At 48.7% G+C, this 20,405-nt stretch overlaps 2 protein-coding genes and 1 non-coding gene across 3 annotated transcripts in view; 2 read left to right on the top strand and 1 right to left on the bottom strand.

Annotated features, from left to right (window-relative positions):
- The window catches only part of LOC149325895 (histone-lysine N-methyltransferase PRDM9-like), a 176,711-nt gene extending 163,124 nt beyond the window's left edge, over positions 1-13,587 (bottom strand). The window contains exons 1-2 of the mRNA XM_089562818.1: positions 13,432-13,587; positions 7,721-7,736 (exon numbers count right to left, since the gene is read on the bottom strand). Of these exons, the coding sequence (XP_089418944.1) occupies positions 7,721-7,736; positions 13,432-13,587 (172 nt within the window). The remainder of the gene's footprint in view (positions 1-7,720; positions 7,737-13,431) is intronic.
- A 2,269-nt stretch (positions 13,588-15,856) lies between these two features.
- On the top strand, positions 15,857-19,535 carry LOC149325894 (uncharacterized). Its single transcript, XM_089564405.1, has 4 exons — positions 15,857-16,123; positions 17,035-17,205; positions 18,215-18,519; positions 18,884-19,535. The coding sequence occupies exons 1-4, from the start codon at positions 15,857-15,859 to the stop codon at positions 19,533-19,535; spliced, it is 1,395 nt and encodes a 464-aa protein (XP_089420531.1).
- A 304-nt stretch (positions 19,536-19,839) lies between these two features.
- Positions 19,840-19,913, top strand: TRNAT-AGU (transfer RNA threonine (anticodon AGU)). The gene has a single exon. It is a non-coding gene; the product is annotated as a tRNA-Thr (tRNA).
- The last annotated feature ends 492 nt before the right edge of the window (positions 19,914-20,405 follow it).

Genomic DNA, 20,405 nt, shown 5'->3' with positions numbered 1-20,405 from the left:
TCATTATCAAGGATCTAGCCATGCTAGATTGGATCGTTTTTACATATCGTCACCACGTGCTCCTAACTGTGAGGACTATGTGGTGGTGCCAGTTTCCTTTAGTGACCACAGTTTGGTTATGGTATCGTTAGGTAGAAAGAAAAGGAAGAAGGTTGAATAGGGCTTGTGGAAACTCAACGCGGATTTGTTGAAAGATGACGCGTTTGTTTTGGGAACGAAGGAAGAATTACACGTGCTTTTAACTTCAGACGAAAGGTCCATAACTGAACGATGGGAAACTTTTAAACAAAAGGTTAAAATCAAACCAATAGAAAGAGGGGGCGAGTTGAAGCGTACTGTGCAGAAGGAAGAGAAAAGCCTTAGACAGGAGCTAGAAGCGATGCTTCAAATAGAAGCCCAACACCCCGGCGGGTTCGGACAGGAAATACTAGCAATAAAAAGAAAGCTTGAGAAACTAGACGAAAATAAGTATAGAGGAGCAATAATACGTGCACGGGGAGGAAAGCTACTGGCGGGTGAAGCTCAAACTAAGCGTGCCTTATCAGACGAAAAAGCATACGCTAGAGCTAAAGAGATATTAGAGATAGATTACAAGGGGAAAACGACGCACGACCAAGCTGGTATTAAGAACGACTTTGAGGATTACTACACGGAACTGTTCGGCCACAGATTACCGGATAAACCGGGGATTGAAGAAGGATTTTTCACAGTAATGCCTAGACTGGACCTTGATACTACAACGACACTCGGAAGAGATATCACCGTTGGTGAAGTCGAAAGAGCCATCGACGAACTAAACCTTAGAAAATCGCCAGGTCCAGATGGACTGAATGCCGCTTTTTACAAAGAGTTTAAAACTGGTGTCGCTGTGGCCTTGCATGGGGTATTCGTGGAGTCATTCGAGTGCGGATTATTGCCGCCCTCTATTACACGCGCTCACACAGTTTTGATTCCGAAAAGCAAAGAGGAAGTCAAAGTTCGCACGGTAACCGGATACAGACCAATCACACTAACAAACGTAGACTACAAGGTGCTGGTGAAGGTGTTTGCGAGACGACTACAGGCTGTAATCCAGGATTTAATCGGCCCCCATCAAACATGTGGTATTAAAAACAGGACGATACACACGAATATCCATGTGGCCAGGAGTGTTTTAGAACTTTGCGATAGCGAATACCTACAGGTAGCCATTTGCAGATCGATCTTGCTAAGGCATTTGACAGGGTGCCACATGACATCCTCTTTGATTTGTTGGACTATGTTGGTGTTGGTAAAGTTATACGCGATGGTGTAAAAATGGCGTACAGAAACTGCACCACAAATCTTGTCATAAATGGCCAACTGTCGCGCCGTATAGATGTACGCTCATCTGTACGCCAAGGTTGTCCATTGTCGCCGCTGTTGTTCTCACTGTTCCTTGAACCACTCTGCCAGAAAATTTTGCAGAATGAAGAAATACGCGGTTTCGGCTTCCACACGTGTGAAGTTCATGTGCTTGCTTACGCTGATGACGTTGCCTTTTTTGCATCGGACAGGGAAAGCATTACGGCTATACTGAAAACAACACAGGATTTTTGTGCCCAGAGTGGGAGCATGTTAAACATAGATAAGTGCATTGGTTTGTGGCATGGCGCATGGGACATGACGCCAGAAGTATTTGAAAATGTTCACTGGTCCACTACACCTAGCACATATCTTGGGGTGCCTCTTAATTGCTATCGTGAAAGCGATTCGGTCTGTAGCAAGAAGGCCGGTGAAATGAGAGAGATGACATCTAAATGGCGTGGGCGCGGCCTTTGAGTGTTCGCGCGTGCCACGGTATGCAATGTTTTTCTAGCAGCAACTTGATCCGGACCTCCTCGAGTAGTTGTTCGTCCGTGCCTTCGTATTGGTGCACCAGCCTCTGTATCGACTTGCTGCCTTCGGATTTGTTTTTGCTCGGGTCCATGAGGGCCTTGAGGATCTGCCACGTTCTGGCTGTGCTGAGGGTGCCGTTCAGCGAGTTGCTGATTGCTGCCACCCCTGCCTGGCCAGCTGCGTCGCGTACTGCTCCGTTTGCTTGGTTATATCGGCAATTTTCCTCTTTAGCTTCCTGTTGAGTTTTTGTCTCTTCCACCGCTTGGTGAGCCCGCGTCTCGCCTCCCATAGGTTGAGGAGCCGCTTTTCTACCTCCGGCGTTTATTCCGTTCTGTCTACTTTTTTTGTGTATAGGTCTTGGATTCGTCTGAGTTGTTGGCTCCACTCTTCCGCAGAACCGATGTCGCCCTCGAGTTGCTCGCAGTGCGCTCTGAAGGCGTCCCAGTCCGTCAGCCGAGCCGCGCCGATCTTCCTCCTGACGTTGTCCGCCACCGTGCAGATCCTTATTATGTGGTGGTCGCTTCCAAGGTTCTCGAGTAGGTTTTCCCACTCCGCTTGTTTGGCGCCCCTTATGAAGGTTAGGTCGGGACTCGTGTCTGGACTGACGCTGTTCCCCTGCCTAGTCGGTTGATTCTCGTCGGTTCGCAGCTCGCATCGTACGTTCTCTGCCGCCGTGCAGATGCCGCGCCCCTTTTTGTCCTCTCTGTTATAGCCCCATCTCGGACTCTTGGCGTTAAAGTCGCCCGCTATGATTAAGGTGTTTTATCCCGCCAACTTTTTCGCCTCCGCAAAGAGCCTAATAAAGTTCCCATTTGTTTGCTTGGGTGGGCTGTATAGATTTACGATATAGGTGCTTTTGGAATTTGTTTTCTTTTTGGGAATTATCTCTGTAATTACGTGTTCGACCTGGGTGTCCTCTATTTCTTGTGTGCTATGGCTACTACTTGTTTGCTTATGAGGGTCGCAGTGCGACCGCTTTCCTGACATGTGTAGCCCCTGAGTGTTGGGGTGTTGTTTGTTTCTTGTAACATAATTACATCCGGTGGGGTTCCTCTGGTGTATATGAATTGCTGCAGGAGGCCTTGCTTACGCTTGTACCCCCTGCAGTTCCATTGCCAAAGTTCTAGTTGTTGGTGGCGTTCTGCCATGTTTTGTTATTGTTGTTTGTGTTGGGGGTCTCTGCGCCGAACCTGCGTTCGTTGAATAGTCTGTCTCTGACGTCGTTGGTGGTTCTTTGCGTGGTCTGGTTTTTAACATAAGTTCTAAAGTTCTGTTTTTGCAGGGCAAACTTTTGTTGTGTCTGTTGCAGTTCACTTTGCATTTTCTGCATCTGTCCGTGTAGAGCCATTATGAGGTTTTTTATATCAATTGGGTTTCCCCCTTCGTGGTTTTGTTGCGCCATGTCCATCGCCTGAGGTGGTGGAGTTGGCGTTCTAGCCGGCGAATAACCCGCCCTCATTTCTTGTTTCTCTCTGATAATGTTATTTAGTTGTTTCTTTAGTTGCCTCGCTTCCTCGCGACTTTGCTCGAGTTCGCGCCTGAGGCTCGTAATCTCTTCTAATAGTTGTTTGTCTTGTGTGGCTTGTATGTTGTTAGTGTTAGAGTGCGGAGCAAAAAGTTATTTGGGAGGGCCGTCTCCCCAGCTCACCTTAACACCTCCGCCGCTCTTCTTCTTCTGTTGGCCCGGCTGCTACTTTTGCTGCGGCTGTTGCTTGCCGGCGTTGCCCAGGGGTGGGTAGGACCCGTCCCGGTTGGACCCTCGGCTCTGGCTCCGGCTGCTGCCCCGGCTGCTCCGGCCCGGGTCCTGGCTCTCGTCCCGGAACCATCTTGGTCTTCTTCCCCGGCTGCGGCCTCGGCTGCGCCGCTGCTGCTGCTGGGGTCCCCACCGCAGCTCGCTCGCTGACTTGAGGCGTTGTTTGCAGTCTCTCGTGCCCACCGCGTGATCGCCGCCACACAGCAGGCACTTGGGTGTGCATTGGTGCCCTGCCGCCGGATTCTGGCATCCGCACTGCCTGCAGGTCCTGGTGTCCGGGTTCGGGCAGACGTCCATTCGGTGCCCCTGTTGGCCGCAGGCGTAGCACACCTGTCTCTTGGGCCGGTACGGGTAGCACCACATCTCCCCGCCGTAGTACAGCACCTGCTTCGGGAGAATGGGGCCGTCGAAGGTGATGACGGCCGTGCTGGATTTCCCGAGCATTCTGGCTGCCAGGATCTTCACGCCTTGCGTGCGGACTCTGAGGTTGGTCTTGAGTTCTTCCGGTGAGGTTCCCGGGTCCACGCCGTGGACGACCCCGCGCAGCGTTCCTTCCGGTGCTGCCACGTGTGCGTTGACGGCGTAGCTCTTGCCCCCGAAGCTCAGCTGCATGATGCGCCTAATCTTCTGGGCCGCTTCTTCGTTGTTGGTGCTGATGATGATGATGTTCGATCCGTTGCGCAGTCGGATGATGAGGTCCTCCGCCTTACATCCTTGTTCGATAGCCGCGACTACCGCCCGCGCCACTTGGTGCGTCTGCAGGTTTTTAACAGCGAGTCCCCTCGGCCGAAGCACTATTTTAAGGTCGTCTCTGGGGAGTGGCAGCAGTCTCCGCCTCGGCGCTCCTACTCTCCAAGCGATATTGGAGGTCGTTCTTGAGGGACAGAACATCCCGGAAAAGAACATGATAAGGATCCTGGGCATGTGGTTGCAAGGAAGCCAGAAATGCAGCCACACCATCAGCCTGCTGAGTAAGGCGGCAGAGCAGGTGGGCCGTATGATCAACAGAGTCTCCCAAAAGAGATATGGAATGAGAGAAGAAGACACTCTCAAGCTAGTTAACAGCCTAATTGTCAGCCGACTCACGTACACCCTGCCGTACGACGCGACGACCAAGGCGGAAAGAGAGCAAGCCGACATCATTCTCAGGAAGGCGTACAGGACTGCTCTTCACCTACCCAAGTACACGTCGAACGAAATGTTGCTCCAGCTAGGCATCAGCAACACCTTCAGCGAGCTCACCGAAGCTCTGCTGGGAACGCAAACCACGAGACTCAGAGGCACCCCCACGGGACGAGCGCTCCTAAGAAGGTTGGGTCGGGACACGAGCGGAAAGGTAGACAGATACGCCGACGTACCGGACCACCTTAGGAAAGCCATTAACGTAGGACCATTGCCGAAAAACATGGACCCCAATCTTCACGAAAACAGACGTAAAGCGAGGGCCGAGTACTTGGAGAGAACGCTAGCCTAGTTAGACAACACCGTATACACGGACGCTGCCGTATATCTGCGCGAGAGAGAACGCCTAGCCGCGACGGTAGTGGTAAACAAGGAAGGAAACATGATCACGCGTGCCACGGCAAAGGTCGCCGGCACAGCGGAGGCCGAAGAGATTGCCGTTGCGCTGGCGGCAGCAGAAGGCTACAGAACGGGCCGATCTCTCAACATACTGACGGACTCGAAGGAGAAGTTTAGGAACTACACGAGGGGCAGGATCAGCAGAACAGCCCTTAAAATACTCAGCGGGGTAACCTCCGCCGAGGAGAAACCCAGGCATAACCTAATCTGGATCCCGGGCCACGCGGGCATAGTGGGGAACGAAAGGGCAGACAGCCTAGCTCGAGGTAACGCATTCCGAGCAGGGCAGTCAAATGCTCCGGAGCTCCGCCTACAGGCTTGCGAGAGGGGATACGCAGAGACCTTGCACTTGCATAGGGGAGCTAGAATTAGATATCCACCACCACACAAAGCCCTAACAAAGGAGGAAGCGACCGGCTGGCGCAGATTACAGACCAACTCCTTTCCTAACCTACACATACTTAATAAGATGTTCCCGACACAATACAGAGCCACCTGCCCTTGGTGCGATGCCACACCTACACTTTATCATATCATGTGGGAATGCGAACGCAACAAGGCATTCCACCAACACGAACATCCGAGTGCGGAGCAATGGGAGAGTCGGCTCACCAGCGGCGAGCTCGCGACCCAAAGGGCCTTAGTGCAGCACGCGACTGATGCGGCACGACTCAGTGGAGCCTTGGAATAGGGGCCCACCCTTGCTGACGAGAAGCTTCAAGTCGCCAGCGCCAGAGAAGACGACGGAGACTTCACAACCGCGAATCCCTTGAAAGATACAATAAAGTTTTCACTCACTCACTCTAGCAGCAAAGATAATGTACATCTTGCAGGTGTTGTACTGTACACGGGTGAATATACAGAAGTTCCATCGCATCTTTGCGACATTTATATGGCAGTCCAGTTGGGAGAGAAGCTCCCGAACGAATCTTTTTCGGCGAGTCGCCGAAGGGGGTCTGTCCCTCTCTCAATTGTTTTAAGCCAAGTGGTCCTGCGCTTCATGTTTCTCCGCGAAAGAAGAAACCCTTTCCTCCAGTGTTTTGTTCAGTTTATGTTGCCAAATGCACTCCCAGACTTTGTAATCTCCTCTGCCGGAGGTGATCGCTACAGTGTGTCCCGTTACCTCCGTGAGGTTGTCGCATCTTGTCGATTCCTTGTCACCCGTTTTTCCAGAGAATATTTGGCAACTGTGAAGGAAAGGCAACTTAAGAAAGACTTATTACAGGTCCTTTTTTCCCGCTCCCTTATATCGGTCGGCCTTTCGGGCCTCACCGGGACAAAATGTGTTAAAGAGGGTAAGAAGAATGTGGGTAACGCCTTCAGCGAAAACTTTCTTCTTTCAGCTGCGCAGAGGTACCTTACCTGTTAAAAGCTGGTTACATGAAAGAGACATATACGTCCCGTGGGGCACCCATTGCCCTCTGTGTAGGAAGGAGGAAACAAGTGACCATGTTTTTGTTGACTGTAATAATGCAATCTTCTTTTGGGACGTGTTGCAGCTAACCATAAAGAATAATTTGCCGCTCACTCCGCACGGCATTAGGTTTCTTCCTGTAGAAGACGGTGCAGCTCCATATGACGCCATTTTTCTGCTTGGCTTGCATGCAGTGTGGCGTAGTGCCATGGCATATCGCCATTGCGATCCTGGAGCCAGATCTGTGTATGAATATTTTGTTGAGAGTGTCCTGAAAATTTACTATCTGTTAAAAGACCGAGGTTTTGACGAAGAAATTGTATCCCTTTTCCAGAACCTATTGCAACTGAAGAAGTTGGAATGGTCGCTGGAAGCGAGGAGTGCTGTAGCCATGTAAATAGTCACATATGTTGTAATGCACTGTATTCCCACGCCTTTTAAGGCAATAAAGAAAAAAAAAGCTGGCAAGGCGGAGTGGTAGCGTGCTCGTCTCGCACTCCGGAGACCCTGGTTCGATTCCCCTACTCGACCAACTTCCTATTCGGTTTTATTTGTCTGGTGTGACTAGAAAGGTTAATTAGGCTAATTGAATAATTTAGTAATTAACTAAACTCAGTCCCACTTGCTTGGAGCATAACTATACTATCCCTTTATCGGTTGCATGTTACTAGCCAAAGTACAATTGGCCCCATTTGGAATTCGCGCACTGTGACGTAATGACCATTTCGACCAATTGAAAAGCGTGACATTTCTGCCTTCAGCTTCTGCTTACAACGATGACCCATTAAAGGCTTCCGGCTTAATACTGAGTCGGACATGATGTGGACCGAATTGTATGGGCAGCTGTAGCCTATTTACGTTAGAGACAAAGGTACTGTCACAGATCGGGTGACAATATTTAAGGTGCCAAGAAATGACGGAAGTATAAACAACTAATCCCATTCTGGTTGGTAAGAGGACTCTTATCTACAGGCTGCTCCCAGTGCTTTGACAATTTTGTTAGTCGCCATGTGCACATGTAAATTCCCGATTGAATATTACTCGAATATAAAGCCAAGCAAAGGAAATATGCCAATTACTGATGTTCTCACCACTAGTTTATCGGTATGAGCGACGTTTTGATTTTTTTACCTAAAAGAGACGGCTTTTGTTTTATTAGCGCTGGTTTTAGTAAGTGTTATAGCGTCTGATTGGCGCAGTCTATTAAACCCACAGGAGTATGGGAGTAAAAAAATTAGGAGGAACTTTAGCGGCTAAAGTGGTGAAAGGCGAAAGCGTGAGTGCTGCAATCTGCTACGCGATTGTTCAGTGCACATTTTGTTGGTGCATTAATTAACTGCCAATTAATGACACTTAAGCTTCGCCTTAAGGAGTTGAACGCGACAGCGTGTTGTAGTGCTGCCACGGAGTCCAAGGAACGCCACCACCCGTTCGGCGCGATGCGTTGCCCTTTGAACGCAACGCTTTTTGAGGAAAAGAAATGGGGCTGTAATTCTCGGTCATCTCGGTGAACACCTGAGCCGCACTGTACAGGAAGGGAGGAAGTGTGAGTGAAAGAAGAAAGAGGGGCCGTAATGAAGAAAATGAAAATTGTATTTGAGGAAAGGAAATTGCGCGTTAACTGTCTCACATATCTCAGTAGACACTGGTCGAAAATTGTATTTGAGGAAAGGAAGTTGCGCAGTAACAGTCTCACATATTTCGGTGGACACCCGTCAAAATTCGCGCGCGGTGACGTCACGACAATTTGGACCAATCTGAAACGTGGACAAATACGCCTTGCTCGTCGGTAAATTGGTTTTGGGGAAAGGAAATGTATCTGTCTCTCATATCTCGGTGGACACCTAAACCTCGCCGTAACGGGAGAGAGGAAGATGGGAGTGAACGAAGACACCATATTCACTAGACGCACCTTTGTTCATTCCAAACCATCGAGCTGGCATGGCGGAGTAGCAATAAAGACAAAAAAAAGCTGGCATGGCGGAGTGGTAGCGTGCTCGACTCGCGCTCTGGAGACCGGGGTTCTATTCCCAAGCTCGGCCAATTTCTTACTCATTTTTATTTCATTATCTGGTCTGACTAGAAAGGTTAATTAGACTAATTGGTTTAGCAAGCAATTAACTAAACTCAGTCAAACTTACTTGCAGCATCACTATACGATCCCTTTAATTGGTTGCATGGTTAGTAGCCTTAGTAGCCAAAGTACAATTGGCCCCGTTTGAAATTCGCGCACTGTGACGTCACGGCCGTTTCGACCAATTGAAAAGCGTGACATTTCTGTCGACAACTGCTGCTTACAACGATGAGACATTAAAGGCTTTCGCCTTAATAATATGCTAGTATCGTCCGCCTAAATAGCAAACTTATTTGAATCATCAAGTCGTCAACTTTATTTCAGGCATGTAGACATCACATGGCTGAGGAGAAGGCAAAAAAAATCTCTGCCTCTCCCGTAACCGAGAGAAGAGTAAGCACGAAATGTTTACGAGCCTGATGTCATCTCGGTGTACACCCGAACCGCACCGTACAGGTAGAGTACTCTACGTACAGGAAGGGAGGAACGCCACCACCCGTTCAGCGCGATGCGTTGCCATTTGAACGCAGCGCTTCTCCCCCGGGCCCCTGCGCGGCTTTGCTTCGATGCGCGAAGCCCCTAAGAGATCACGTATGACAACGAAGTGTATCGTGGCATTTATGTGCTTTTTGCACGCGTTATTAGAAATCGGAAATTATAATATGGTGCATTATCAAACGCACAGCGACTGATATCTTGATAAACATTGAGAAGGCACTGGCAGCAGTTATTTTTTGTGACTCCTTTAGAGACCAACCGGCGCTTGCATGCCGGTTGCGTAGGAGGGCTTAGAGAGTCTCGTTAAATCTCGTTAAGTCTCGTACGGTGCCCGGATGTTCTCGTTTCAGAGCCCGGATGACTGGAATTCAGTGCCCGGATGAGTGGATTTCAGTGCCCGGATGTTCTCGTTTCAGAGCCCGGATGACTGGAATTCAGTGCCCGGATGATGGCTCTCGGTCTCGGCGTGACGTCACCACACTGCCGACAACGGGGGCTAAAAGCATTTCATGCTTAAAAGCCGCAATATAGCGGCTTGACGACGCTCCCTTCCCGTAGGCTGCATCGGCGGCAGGTATAATGAAGAGGTATGTAGTTTCGTACAAAGCACTTTGTTCACAATTTGAACAAAAGGAAAATTGAACAATACGAATACACAGCTTATGCGCAACCGAAAGGATATCTCTGCTCTCTCTCCATCATGACTCGAAGCTTGCCCGCCTTTCCCTTACGCGTCAGGGCCAGTGGTTACTGACTCAAGCGGGTATCTCGCCCATACCCTGCGCCCCGTTTACCTCTCCTATTCGCACCCCGGCTCCGAATCTTCGTATCCTCCCCCTTCCGTCTAACATGTCCCCCGTTCTGCACGCCGGCCGTCGTCATGCGGCCGCACAGCACCATTCCCCTCTCTTTGATACTCAGGGTGTAGCTTACACGGATGACTCCTTCGTGGCTCCTGGAGGTTCCTGCGGCTATGCCCTGTACCACCCCCACCTCCCCGCTCCTGAAACTCACACCAGCGGGCCGTTTCTACGCCCTCCGGATGCATTGTCCCTCGAGGTCCTCGCCATTGCGCGTGCCCTCCAGTCATTTGCGCTCCTTCCCTCTCTTCAAGAGGAGGTGGAACGAGCGGTCTCCGCATTGCAGCCTTCCTCCGCTGTTTTCCTCCTGTTGCAGCCGTTTTCCTCCGCTGGGTCCCTGGGCATTCAGGGACTGCCGGAAATGAGCTGGGTCATCAGCTCGCCCGCGACACACTTTTCCGGGCACCGTTGATCCCCTGGCCCAAGCCCTCGGAGGACGGTGGGAGACACCCTTCGCCGCACCATAAAAGAGGTCTACCTCGAGCTCCGCCTCGACAAACGCCTTTACCCTCCCCCTCAATCATCACTCACGGTGCCGGAGGCTCGCGTTCTTCGGCACGTTCAAATGAATGCAGTCATCACCCCGTCTCGCCTCTTTCTCTATCGTTATCGATCGGACCCTTCCTGTCCCAACTGCCCCTGTACCTATGCAGATCTTGCTCATTGCCTCTTCTATTGCCCGGCTGCTCAGCAGTCGGGTTCCTACCCCCCACCTTCTTTATCCATCACCACCTGGCTCGACTGGCTTGGCGCTGAAGGGGAGGAAGAACAGCGACTTCTGGTCGTCCAGGCGGTCGACATGGTCGGCCTGTAAATTTTGGCCGAATAAAGGTCTTCTACTACTACTACTAATAAAAACAATATATTTTACATCGCACCCCCAAGCAAAAACATTCCTACGCAGAGACTTTTCAACACAAATATTTTTCAACACAGAGTTTCCAACGCAAAGAGCAATCAAGGCGTCGCAATGGCAAAGCTAGAAGGTACAGAGGCATATTAATGAGCACAAAAAGAAATATTACATACGGTGAAAATCGCTGTTATAAAATAAAGCTTTTATCTGTTGGTACGAAGAGAAAAAAACGCAAAAATTGAGTGGGCCAATTTGGTTAAGCAAAGTATACAAAGCATGATTTAATGTTTGAAATCCGTAATTAGTGCGAGGACATGCAACATACGAGAGTTCATGATAGCGAGTTTTAAGAGCGTGTGTGTTTTCACGCAAGTTCGTAGTGTCTTTTAAGAACAGCTTTTGACGTTCAGACAAGGATTTGTACAGTTGGAAGAGGTGAAATTAAAAAACGATGAAAGTTTGATTCTGTGATATTTTGAGTATTTTGATATTTTGAGTACACAAAAAAGAAGTCACATTTGCTTGCTTTCAGCGCGCTTTATTTTGTAGCTTTAAGAGTTTGTTACTCTTAGTGGCTGTAGTGCTACACCAGATTAACGTACAATATCTTATATTGGATTCGAATAGCGCGAGATACAAAAGAAGCTTGGCTCTGTCAGGCAACATTATATTGCAGTTCTCTAAGAATTCCGACTGTACGAGACAGTTTGGTCTGTAGATGCCCCATATGAGCATCCTGAAGCATGTATTCTTAAAGTAAACGCCATGGGATTTCACTGCCTCAGCTATTTGTATTTGATTCACAACCAATATCAAAGCATTTTCTAGGTAATAATTCGTGTTTTGGCTCTGGTAAATACAGCGTTTGATTTGTTTGAGTTAATTAAGAGAGCATGTTTGATAGACCACAGATGCAGTTTACCTAAGACTTCATTTCCTTTTGCCACTAAGCCATTTACATCTACGCCAGTCAAAAAGAAGCTGGTGTCAACTGCATACATTACATACTCAAGTTCTTTATCTATGCTGGCAATGTATGCTGGCAATGCTGGCAATGTAGTTAGCGTCTATACATTAAACACCGATAGGATGAAGATACTGTCGCGGGACACCGCGAAGTTAATTTGTCTAATTTCGGGCATGTGATCGTTTATAAGCACATTTTGGTGCCCATGATGCAGATAGCTTTCCAGAAAACTAAGGAATAGTCTTATAAGTGCTTGAATTTTTAGTTTATTTTGCAACTTAGCGCGATGTATGAGGTCAAATAGTTTCGAGATGTGAGTAGATAGGCCTACTGCTACGATTTGTTTTCTAGTGCTTGCAAAATGAGTTTTTTTTTGTGAGAACTGCTGATTCAGTTGATCGACCCTTTCTAAGCCGTGACTGAGATTAAGTCAGTGTTTTAGTCTTTTCACAAAAATCGCCAATTCTGCTGTTCATTAGCATCTCTAAATCTTTTGAAAAAAACTGAAACAATAGAAAGTGGTCTGTAATTGGTTAGGCTATGTTTATTGCAGTCTTTTAAATAGAACGCCTAGTTCCGCTATAGCATAAATTTGAGAAACTGGCCATGAGTAATGGAGAGGTTGTACACGTGCTCAAGAATGGGGCTGATAATGTCTATGACGTATTTTATGGGGCGTAACTATAACCCATCTGTGTCGCAAGACTTGGTGTTGTTGAAGGTGAGAAACATAGCGTGAATTACGGCTGCGTTAATTGGTTTTAAACAGTGCACGGTCACGAAAAGAATATTTCCTGTATTTTAGGCTGTGTGAATTGTTGGAACTGGTCACCAGGGCGACGAAGAAATCATTAAAAGAGTTAGCGAGCGATGAACACGATGTCGGTGCGCCATTTAATAAAAAGCCATCTAGGTTAAGCGGATTTCGACACTCGCGTCCAAGAACCATGTTAATTCTTCCCTACGGAACGTCGGTAAATTTAATTACTTCAGTATTCAACACGCTGTAAAGGTAATTCTGTCCTGTTTTAAAAAGCGAGTGACTTTGTTTCTGAAAGCTCTAAAGATGCGAAACTCATCAGGACTCTTTGTTAAAAAAAATGCCAGAATAGAGCGTCGTTTTGCCTAATTAGTCTTATAGGATGGCTTTTACTTCATAGTTTGGACGTCTTTTTATTGTTAATTGTTTTAAGGCAAGATATTTTGTTATAAGATAGCTCAAAACAATAACAGAAAAATGAAGTAAGCAGTGTCAGTGAATGATTCATTGTAGGTTTGCTCCTCCTTAATTTCAAATATTTTTTTGCTAACTACAGCGCATCCTAATTGCAATGCGGAGTCCATAATCACGCTTAAAAAAGGCACAGGTAATGGCTTTCAATATCCGGGGCCCACCTCTTTTGCGTAGTTTCTACTGCGATTAGCGCTGACATTGTTTATGTTTGGCTAACAGCCCGCGAGCCACTGTTACAAGTATTTTATCCAGCCGTTTCATAGTTACATGACTGGCTGGTTCAGCCGGTGGTTTTGTGCACATTACTACGTGTAGACAGTGCATTGATCTCTAGCACAGCACGAAAATGTGGAGGCCGCTTACCATGCTTCAACATCAGATCGTAGTTTTCCGTTATATTGGCACTGCGCTGCTTCGTCGTTTCGGGCATATTGCTGCATTCCTCCAAATTGAGGTACTCTCGAATGAGGCCGGTACCTTTCTTAGCATCCATTTCTACCGCCAACGCTTCAGCAGGCGTCAAAACGCGGAGCCACCGCGCACACCCCTGAGTAACATGCCAGTCTTCTTCTTCCTCTCCCACCTCTGTTATGAGGCATTGGCTCTGTTGTGAGGCCCAAAGCTGGATGAGTTGGACGGTTTGAGCACCTGTCAAACGCCGCCAGCGTATTGACCAATCCCCCGTGGGTACGCGCCATTATCTTCTTCAGTACAACAAAAATTCACGTTGCGCGTTTCCTGCGTTGGGTTCGTGTGTCCTGTCGTGTTATTTAGTCCTTGATCGTGCGTCCTAGTGTTTCGCGAATCTTTCAAGCGGTTCCAGATTTTGAAAGAGATTTCAGAAGACATCGCTAATAAAAATACAGTTTATTTAAAGGGACATCCTATTTTCGGAAACATTCATGAAGACATTAACATTTGCTTCTATTCATCGTTTTAGAGTGAACACAAGGCGAGGAGAGAGGAAGAAGCCATCAGAAACGCGCTCTGTTGCAACGGAACGTTTGTTGCGAAAAAAAGCAATATAACATAAACGTTGTGACAAAATAACACACACACATCAGAGCTTCAGTACCCAAGGTACGCTGATTAGGATGGGTTAAAAATTCAGGGGGCACTTTGACTGTCTAAAGTGGGCAGAGGCGGAAGCGTTTTCCGCACCACCTTCGCTGTTTCTGTGGCACTGGTGGCGTCACATATAATTGAGTACTAATTACTAAGTGATGACAAATCACTAATTAATGGTTAATTACTGATTAATGCCTGAATACTAATTAACTGGTAATTAATGACGCTTAAGCTTCGCCTTTAGGAGTGGAACGCGAAAGCGCGTTGTAGCACTGCCAGGGAGTCCACGGAACGCCACCACCCGTTCGGCGCGCTGCCTTGCCCTTTGAACGCAACACTTTTTGAGGAAAGGAAATGGCGCAGTAATTCTCTGTCATCTCCGTGGACACCTAAACCGCACCGTAGAGGAAGGGAGGAAGTTGGAGTGAAAGAAGATAGATAAAGAGGAGCCGTAATGAAGAAAATGAAAATTGTATTTGAGGAAAGGAAATTACGCAGTAACTGTCTCACAAAATTCAGGGGGGCACTTTTTTCACCTAAAGTGTGCTCACTGATGTGTGGTTAAGATGTTAAGCTTCGCCCCTAAGAGTGGAACGCGACAGCGTCTTGCAACGCTGCCAAGGAGTCCACAGAACGCCATCTCCCATTCGGTTCTACGCCTCGCTCGTCGGTAAATTGGTTTTTGAGGAAAGGAAATGTATCTGTCTCTCATTTGTCGGTGGACACCTAAACCTCGCCGGAAGGGAATGGAGGAGGATGAGAGTGAGTGAAGACACCGTATTCACTAGACGCGCCTTTGTTCATTCCAAACCATTGCGCTGGCATGGCGGAGTGGATAGCATGCTCGTCTCTCACGCCGAAGACCTGGGTTCGATTCCTGAGCTCGACCAATTTCTTAATCGGTTTTATTTATTTATATGGCCTGACTAGTAGAGCTAATTAGGCTAATTGGCTAATTAAGCAATTAACTAAGCTCAGTCCCACTTACTTGGAGCATCACTATACGATCCCTTCAATTGGTTGCATGGTTACCAGCCAAAGTACAATTGGCCCCGTTTGAAATTCGCGCATTGTGACGTCACGACCGGTTCCACCAATTGAAAAGCGTGACATTTTCTGTCGACAACTGCCGCTTACAACGATGAGACATTAAAGGCTTCCGCCTTAAAAGAGAAAAAGCAAAAAAATGGCTCAGGTTTAACTTGGTTAAGCCTGGAGAGTGCGAAGCATCATCGTGTCGCGTAATTTTGGAGGCGCACAACCAAAGCGACGGCGCGAGGTGGGCCCCGTTTCTCCACTGTCGTGACGTCATCAAGTCACGTGGTGTGACGTCATGTATCACGTGATTTGGAGGCGCAAAACCACAGTCACAGCGCGAGGTGCGCCCCCGTTTCTCCACTGCCGTGACGTCATCGTGTCACGTGGTGTGGCGTCATGTATCACGTGATTTGGAGGCGCATAACTGTATTGGGCATGCGCTGTCTGCTTTATCGTGTCAGCGCATTGTCTTATCAGTGCTACCGCAAACTGTACGCTTGGCACTGCTACTGCCCCGCCCCCCTCCATCGCCTATAAAAGGACGTGCTAATAAACCCTTCCTGTTCTTCTTGTTCCTGCCTCCATGTAGTTGCCTCTATCCTTAGTGCGACACACATCACGATACATGGTGTCAGAAGTAGGATTCTGCGACAGCTATGGAACTTCTAAAGGCCCCGCCACCTTTGCAACTGACCGGCAACCTCTCTGAAAATTGGAAACGTTTCAAGCCGAAATTCGACCTGTTCCTGCAGGCGACCGCAACGAAGGAGCAACCTCGCAGCGATTCTGAAAAAGCCGCACTCCTGCTGAGCATAGCCGGTGATGAAGCGCTCGACGTGTTCAACACATTCAAGTTCGAGGCAGCCGAAAGCAAAGACGATTACGCAACAGTGGTTGCAAAATTCGAGTCCTACTGTGCCGAGGTGAGCAACGAAGTTCACGAACGTTATGTGTTTCGCTCAAGGAAGCAGGCAGATGGAGAACCTTTCGAGAAGTTTGTCCGGGACCTCAAAAAGCAAGCCGCGCAATGCAATTTCGGCGATCAGCATGATTCGGTGATCAGGGATCAGATCGTGTTTGGCACGAATAACTCAAAGCTGCGCGAGAAAATGCTTCGAGAGAAATCTTTAACGTTGCTGAAAGCTGAAGAATTGTGCAAGGTAGCAGAGTCTCTCGCACAATGAAACGAGGTCTGGAAAGCCGCGGATGACAGGGTCGATGCTGTTTCAAGGCACGCGCCACCATCGCGAAGCAAAAGTGATGACTGCAAGAAGCAGTACCGTTGCAAAAAGTGCAACCGGCGGCACAGGCCCACACAGTGCCCAGCCTACGGGAAAAAGTGCTATGAATGTCGAAAACTTCACCACTTCGCGGTTTGCTGTGAAGGCCTATCTAAAGTTGAACAAGTTAGTAAAGACAGCAGCGATGACGACTTTGACATTCTAGAAGCAGGAACTGAAAAAGGAAGCAGCAAAGACTGGATAGTGGAAGCACAAGTTGCCGGAAAAAATATTTGCTTCAAAGTAGACACCGGGCCCCAGGCCAGTCTGTTACCATTCTGTATGTACCGCAAGACTCGGGAGTCACAGCAGTTAACGCCCACAAGTGCGGTTCTGAGAGCTTACACCGGGGGTGTCATAAGTCACTTCGGAACGACACAGGAAGTACTATCGGTAACGCTTCCGCCACTGTGAAGTTCTTTGTTGTAAAGAATGGCCGTCAAGCCATTGTGGGACTAGATGCAAGCGAAGCTCTGGGACTTGTCCATCGCACGGTGGCTACTGTAAATGCTTCGGAGTACCAAGCTCACAAGGATTTCAAACATGTCTTTCAGGGGCTAGGCTGCCTGAAGCAACCATACAGCATGGTCATGCAACCATCCGCGATTCCAGTTGTTCAACCAGCTCGACGGGTACCCCTGTCCCTGCGACAACCACTTCGGGAGGAGCTGCGTAGAATGGAGCGTGCAGGCGTCATCGTCAAACAGGATGGCCCGACAGACTGGGTAAGCCCATTGGTTTTGGTTAAGAAAAAGGATGGCAAACTTAGGGTTTGCATGGACCCAAGGAAAATAAACGAGCACGTATAAAGGCAGCACTACCAGCTCCCAAAGCGCGAGGACATGGAAGGGGAATTGGCCGGCGCAGCCTATTTCAGCTGTTTGGACGCAAATTCTGGTTTTCACCAGATACCACTTGACGAAAAGACGTCCAAAATATGCACTTTTTCTACACCCTTTGGAAGATACCGTTATCTCCGGTTGCCTTTCGGTATCTCATCTGCTCCCGAAGTTTTTCAGCAGCGGATGAGTGAAGTCTTCGATGGCATTCACGGTCTACACGGTTACATCGATGATATTTTGGTGTGGGGCGAAACCAAGCAAGAACATGACCAGAGACTAGTGGCAGTAATGAAAGCAGCTGAAAAAGCCGGCCTAACGTTCAACGCAGAGAAATGCAAGTTTTGCGTCACCAAAGTGCAGTTCCTAGGCGATATCATCACACGCAAGAGCATCTCGCCAAACCCAAAGCTTGTGGAAAGTTTGCTGCAAACGCCAGTGCCCAAGAACAAATCCGATGTTCAGCGCATGCTCGGTTTGTTGAACTATTTTAGCAAATACGTTCCGCGCCTGTCTGAGCGAACCGTGTTGCTGCGAGCCCTTATCAAGTCTCACTCAGAATTCGAGTCGACTGAAAACCACACGAGGGAGTGGAAAAGTGTCGTCCAGATTTTAATCACGACTCCCGTGTTAGCCATCTTTGATCCCCGAGAAGAATCTAAGATAACTTGCGACGCATCGAAAGACGGCGTGGGCTCCGCCCTTTTGCAGAGCCACAACGGCCAATGGCGGCCAGTGGCTTATGCATCTCGTGTGCTAACGCAAGCTGAGCAGCGTTATGCTCAGATTGAAAAAGAGGCGCTTAGCATTTCTTTTGGCTGCGACAAGTTTTACCAGTTCATTTACGGACAGAAGATTCTCATCGAGACAGATCATAAACCTCTACTATCTATAGCTGCAAAAGGAATTTGTGACATGCCCCCCCGCCTCCAAAGGTTTTTTTTTGAAACTCCTGAAATACGACTTTGTATTGCAGTATGTCCCAGGAAAGCACCTCATCTTGGCAGACATGCTGTCACGATCATCGCCGGTTGCTCGAGACGACACCACTGGCGCAACTGACGACGTTGAGGTACATGCAGTTGCCGCCTTGGGCTACATGGTCACGGAGGCAACATGTCAACAGCTGGTAAATGAAACTGCCCGCGATGACTACCTCCAGGCAGTCATTTTTTGCCTGGCAACTGGCAAGAATGTCGACGGGGAACTTAAACCATTTTCGTCTGAGCTTTCCGTCGTAAATGGGATATTGTTAAAAGGCACGAAGGTGGTGGTACCAAAATCCATGCGGCGTGGCATTTTAGCGAGAATTCATGCCGGGCATTTGGGTCTACAGAAATGCAAAGAAAGAGCCCGTCGTCTTGTTTTTTGGCCCGGTCTCAGCAGTGACATCAGTGTATATCAAGGGTTGCCCGACTTGCCGCGAATTTGCTTACAAGTAAGCGCAAGAACCAATGCTGATGCGCCCAGTTCCTCGATGTGCGTGGTATCGCGTTGGTGTTGATATTTTTTCTTTTGGGGGAAGTTCGTACATCCTGGCATTTGACGCGTTTTCTAACTTCCCAGAAGTCGAGAAACTTGTCGACACTACTGCAAGGACGGCAATCGCTGCACTCAGTGCCATGTTCGCGAGGTACGGCGTACCACTTGAAGTGTGCACCGATAACGGGCCACAATTTGCCAGTCACGAGTTTGCAGCCTTTGCAAGAGCATACGACTTCACTCACGTCACATACAGCCCCCGCTACCCACAATCCAACGGACTGGCAGAGAAAGATGTCCAGGTGGTAAAGCGGATCACGAAGAAATGTGAACAATCACAGGAAGACTTCTGGCTAGGTCTGCTGGCCTACCGCTGTACGCCACTGGAGGACGGCCGATCACCTGGGGAACTTCTTCAAGGCAGGTGCTTGAGAGCTAACCTTCCAGATTCTGGCGCTGTGCAGACAACTGTGGTCAAGAAGCACCATCATAAGTGTGGCGGAAAGCCTCTGCCACCTTTGGCTGAAGGTTCTGTCGTGAGGATCCAGGACAAAACATGGTCAAAAAAAGGCACTGTTGTTGGGACTGCGGCTCCCAGGTCCTACAAAGTGCAAACCGAGGATCGGCGGGTGTTTAGGCGCAATAGGCGGCATCTTCTGCAAACCCGTGAGAAGTGTGCAGAAGACACTAGTGATGGTCAAATGTTTAGGGGAATCCCCCAGGGTGGAGTGTAAATTTGTAATAAGGGAGTAATTACTCATTGGCATCCACCCGAGCGCAGCCATACGGCTACAAAGGAAAGCTATACAGCTTTCTCAGAAACTTCGTAGTTAAAGAAAAATTCGTCCTGGTCCGGGGTTCGAACCCAGGACCACACTTTGTAGCCGTATGGCTGCGCTCGGGTGGATGCCAATGAGTAATTACTCCCTTATTACAAATTTACACTCCACCCTGGGGGATTCCCCTAAACATTTGACCAACACAGTTCCCACTTCGAGTTTTTGATCAATTCGCTCTCGTCCTACCATAAGCTTGCCGTCCTGGTTAGCTCAATTGGTAGAGCGACTGCTCCAGTGTAGCGGTGGTCCTGGGTTCGAACCCCGGACCAGGACGAATTTTTCTTTAACTACGAAGTTTCTGAGAAAGCTGTATAGCTTTCCTTTGTAGCCGTATGGCTGCGCTCGGGTGGATGCCAATGAGTAATTACTCCCTTATTACAAAGACACTAGTGATGACGACAGCAGTTCGTCCGAGCGTGAGCCAGATAACTCCGGCCAATCTGCTCCGAATATCTCGCCTGGTGCCACAGCACGAACATCTGCTGACTTCCCTCGGCAACAGTCCGCCACCGACAGCTCGGCGCTCGGAGGCTGTGGGAACCATATGCCACTAACTCTGCCTGGGCCCACACCGGTTCCAAGAAGGTCGGCACGGACAGCAAAGCCACCTCAACGTCTTCAGTACGACGCTGCTTTTAATCAAATAGCTTGAACATTTGTCGTTTTCATTACCCCTCGGAAGATGTATCGCGCATGCGCTGTCTGCCTTATCGTGTCAGCGCATTGTCTTATCAGTGCTACCGCAAACTGTACGCTTGGCACTGC

The sequence above is a fragment of the Amblyomma mixtum genome, chromosome 10 (assembly GCF_055824585.1).
Source record: "Amblyomma mixtum isolate Tamu chromosome 10, ASM5582458v1, whole genome shotgun sequence".
NCBI classification, from domain to species: domain Eukaryota; kingdom Metazoa; phylum Arthropoda; class Arachnida; order Ixodida; family Ixodidae; genus Amblyomma; species Amblyomma mixtum.
The sequence above is the reverse complement of the archived record's forward strand: the minus strand, read 5'-3'. Positions and strand labels throughout refer to the sequence as shown.

Bases quoted from the DNA above. Each gene is read 5' to 3' on its own strand.
- LOC149325894 (XM_089564405.1), top strand. From the start codon at position 15,857: ATGGAACTTCTAAAGGCCCCGCCACCTTTGCAACTGACCGGCAACCTC. The intron at 16,124-17,034 runs GTGAGCAACGAA...CATGTCTTTCAG, and splicing joins TCGAGTCCTACTGTGCCGAG to GGGCTAGGCTGCCTGAAGCA. The intron at 18,520-18,883 runs CGGGGAACTTAA...TTCTAACTTCCC, and splicing joins GCAACTGGCAAGAATGTCGA to AGAAGTCGAGAAACTTGTCG.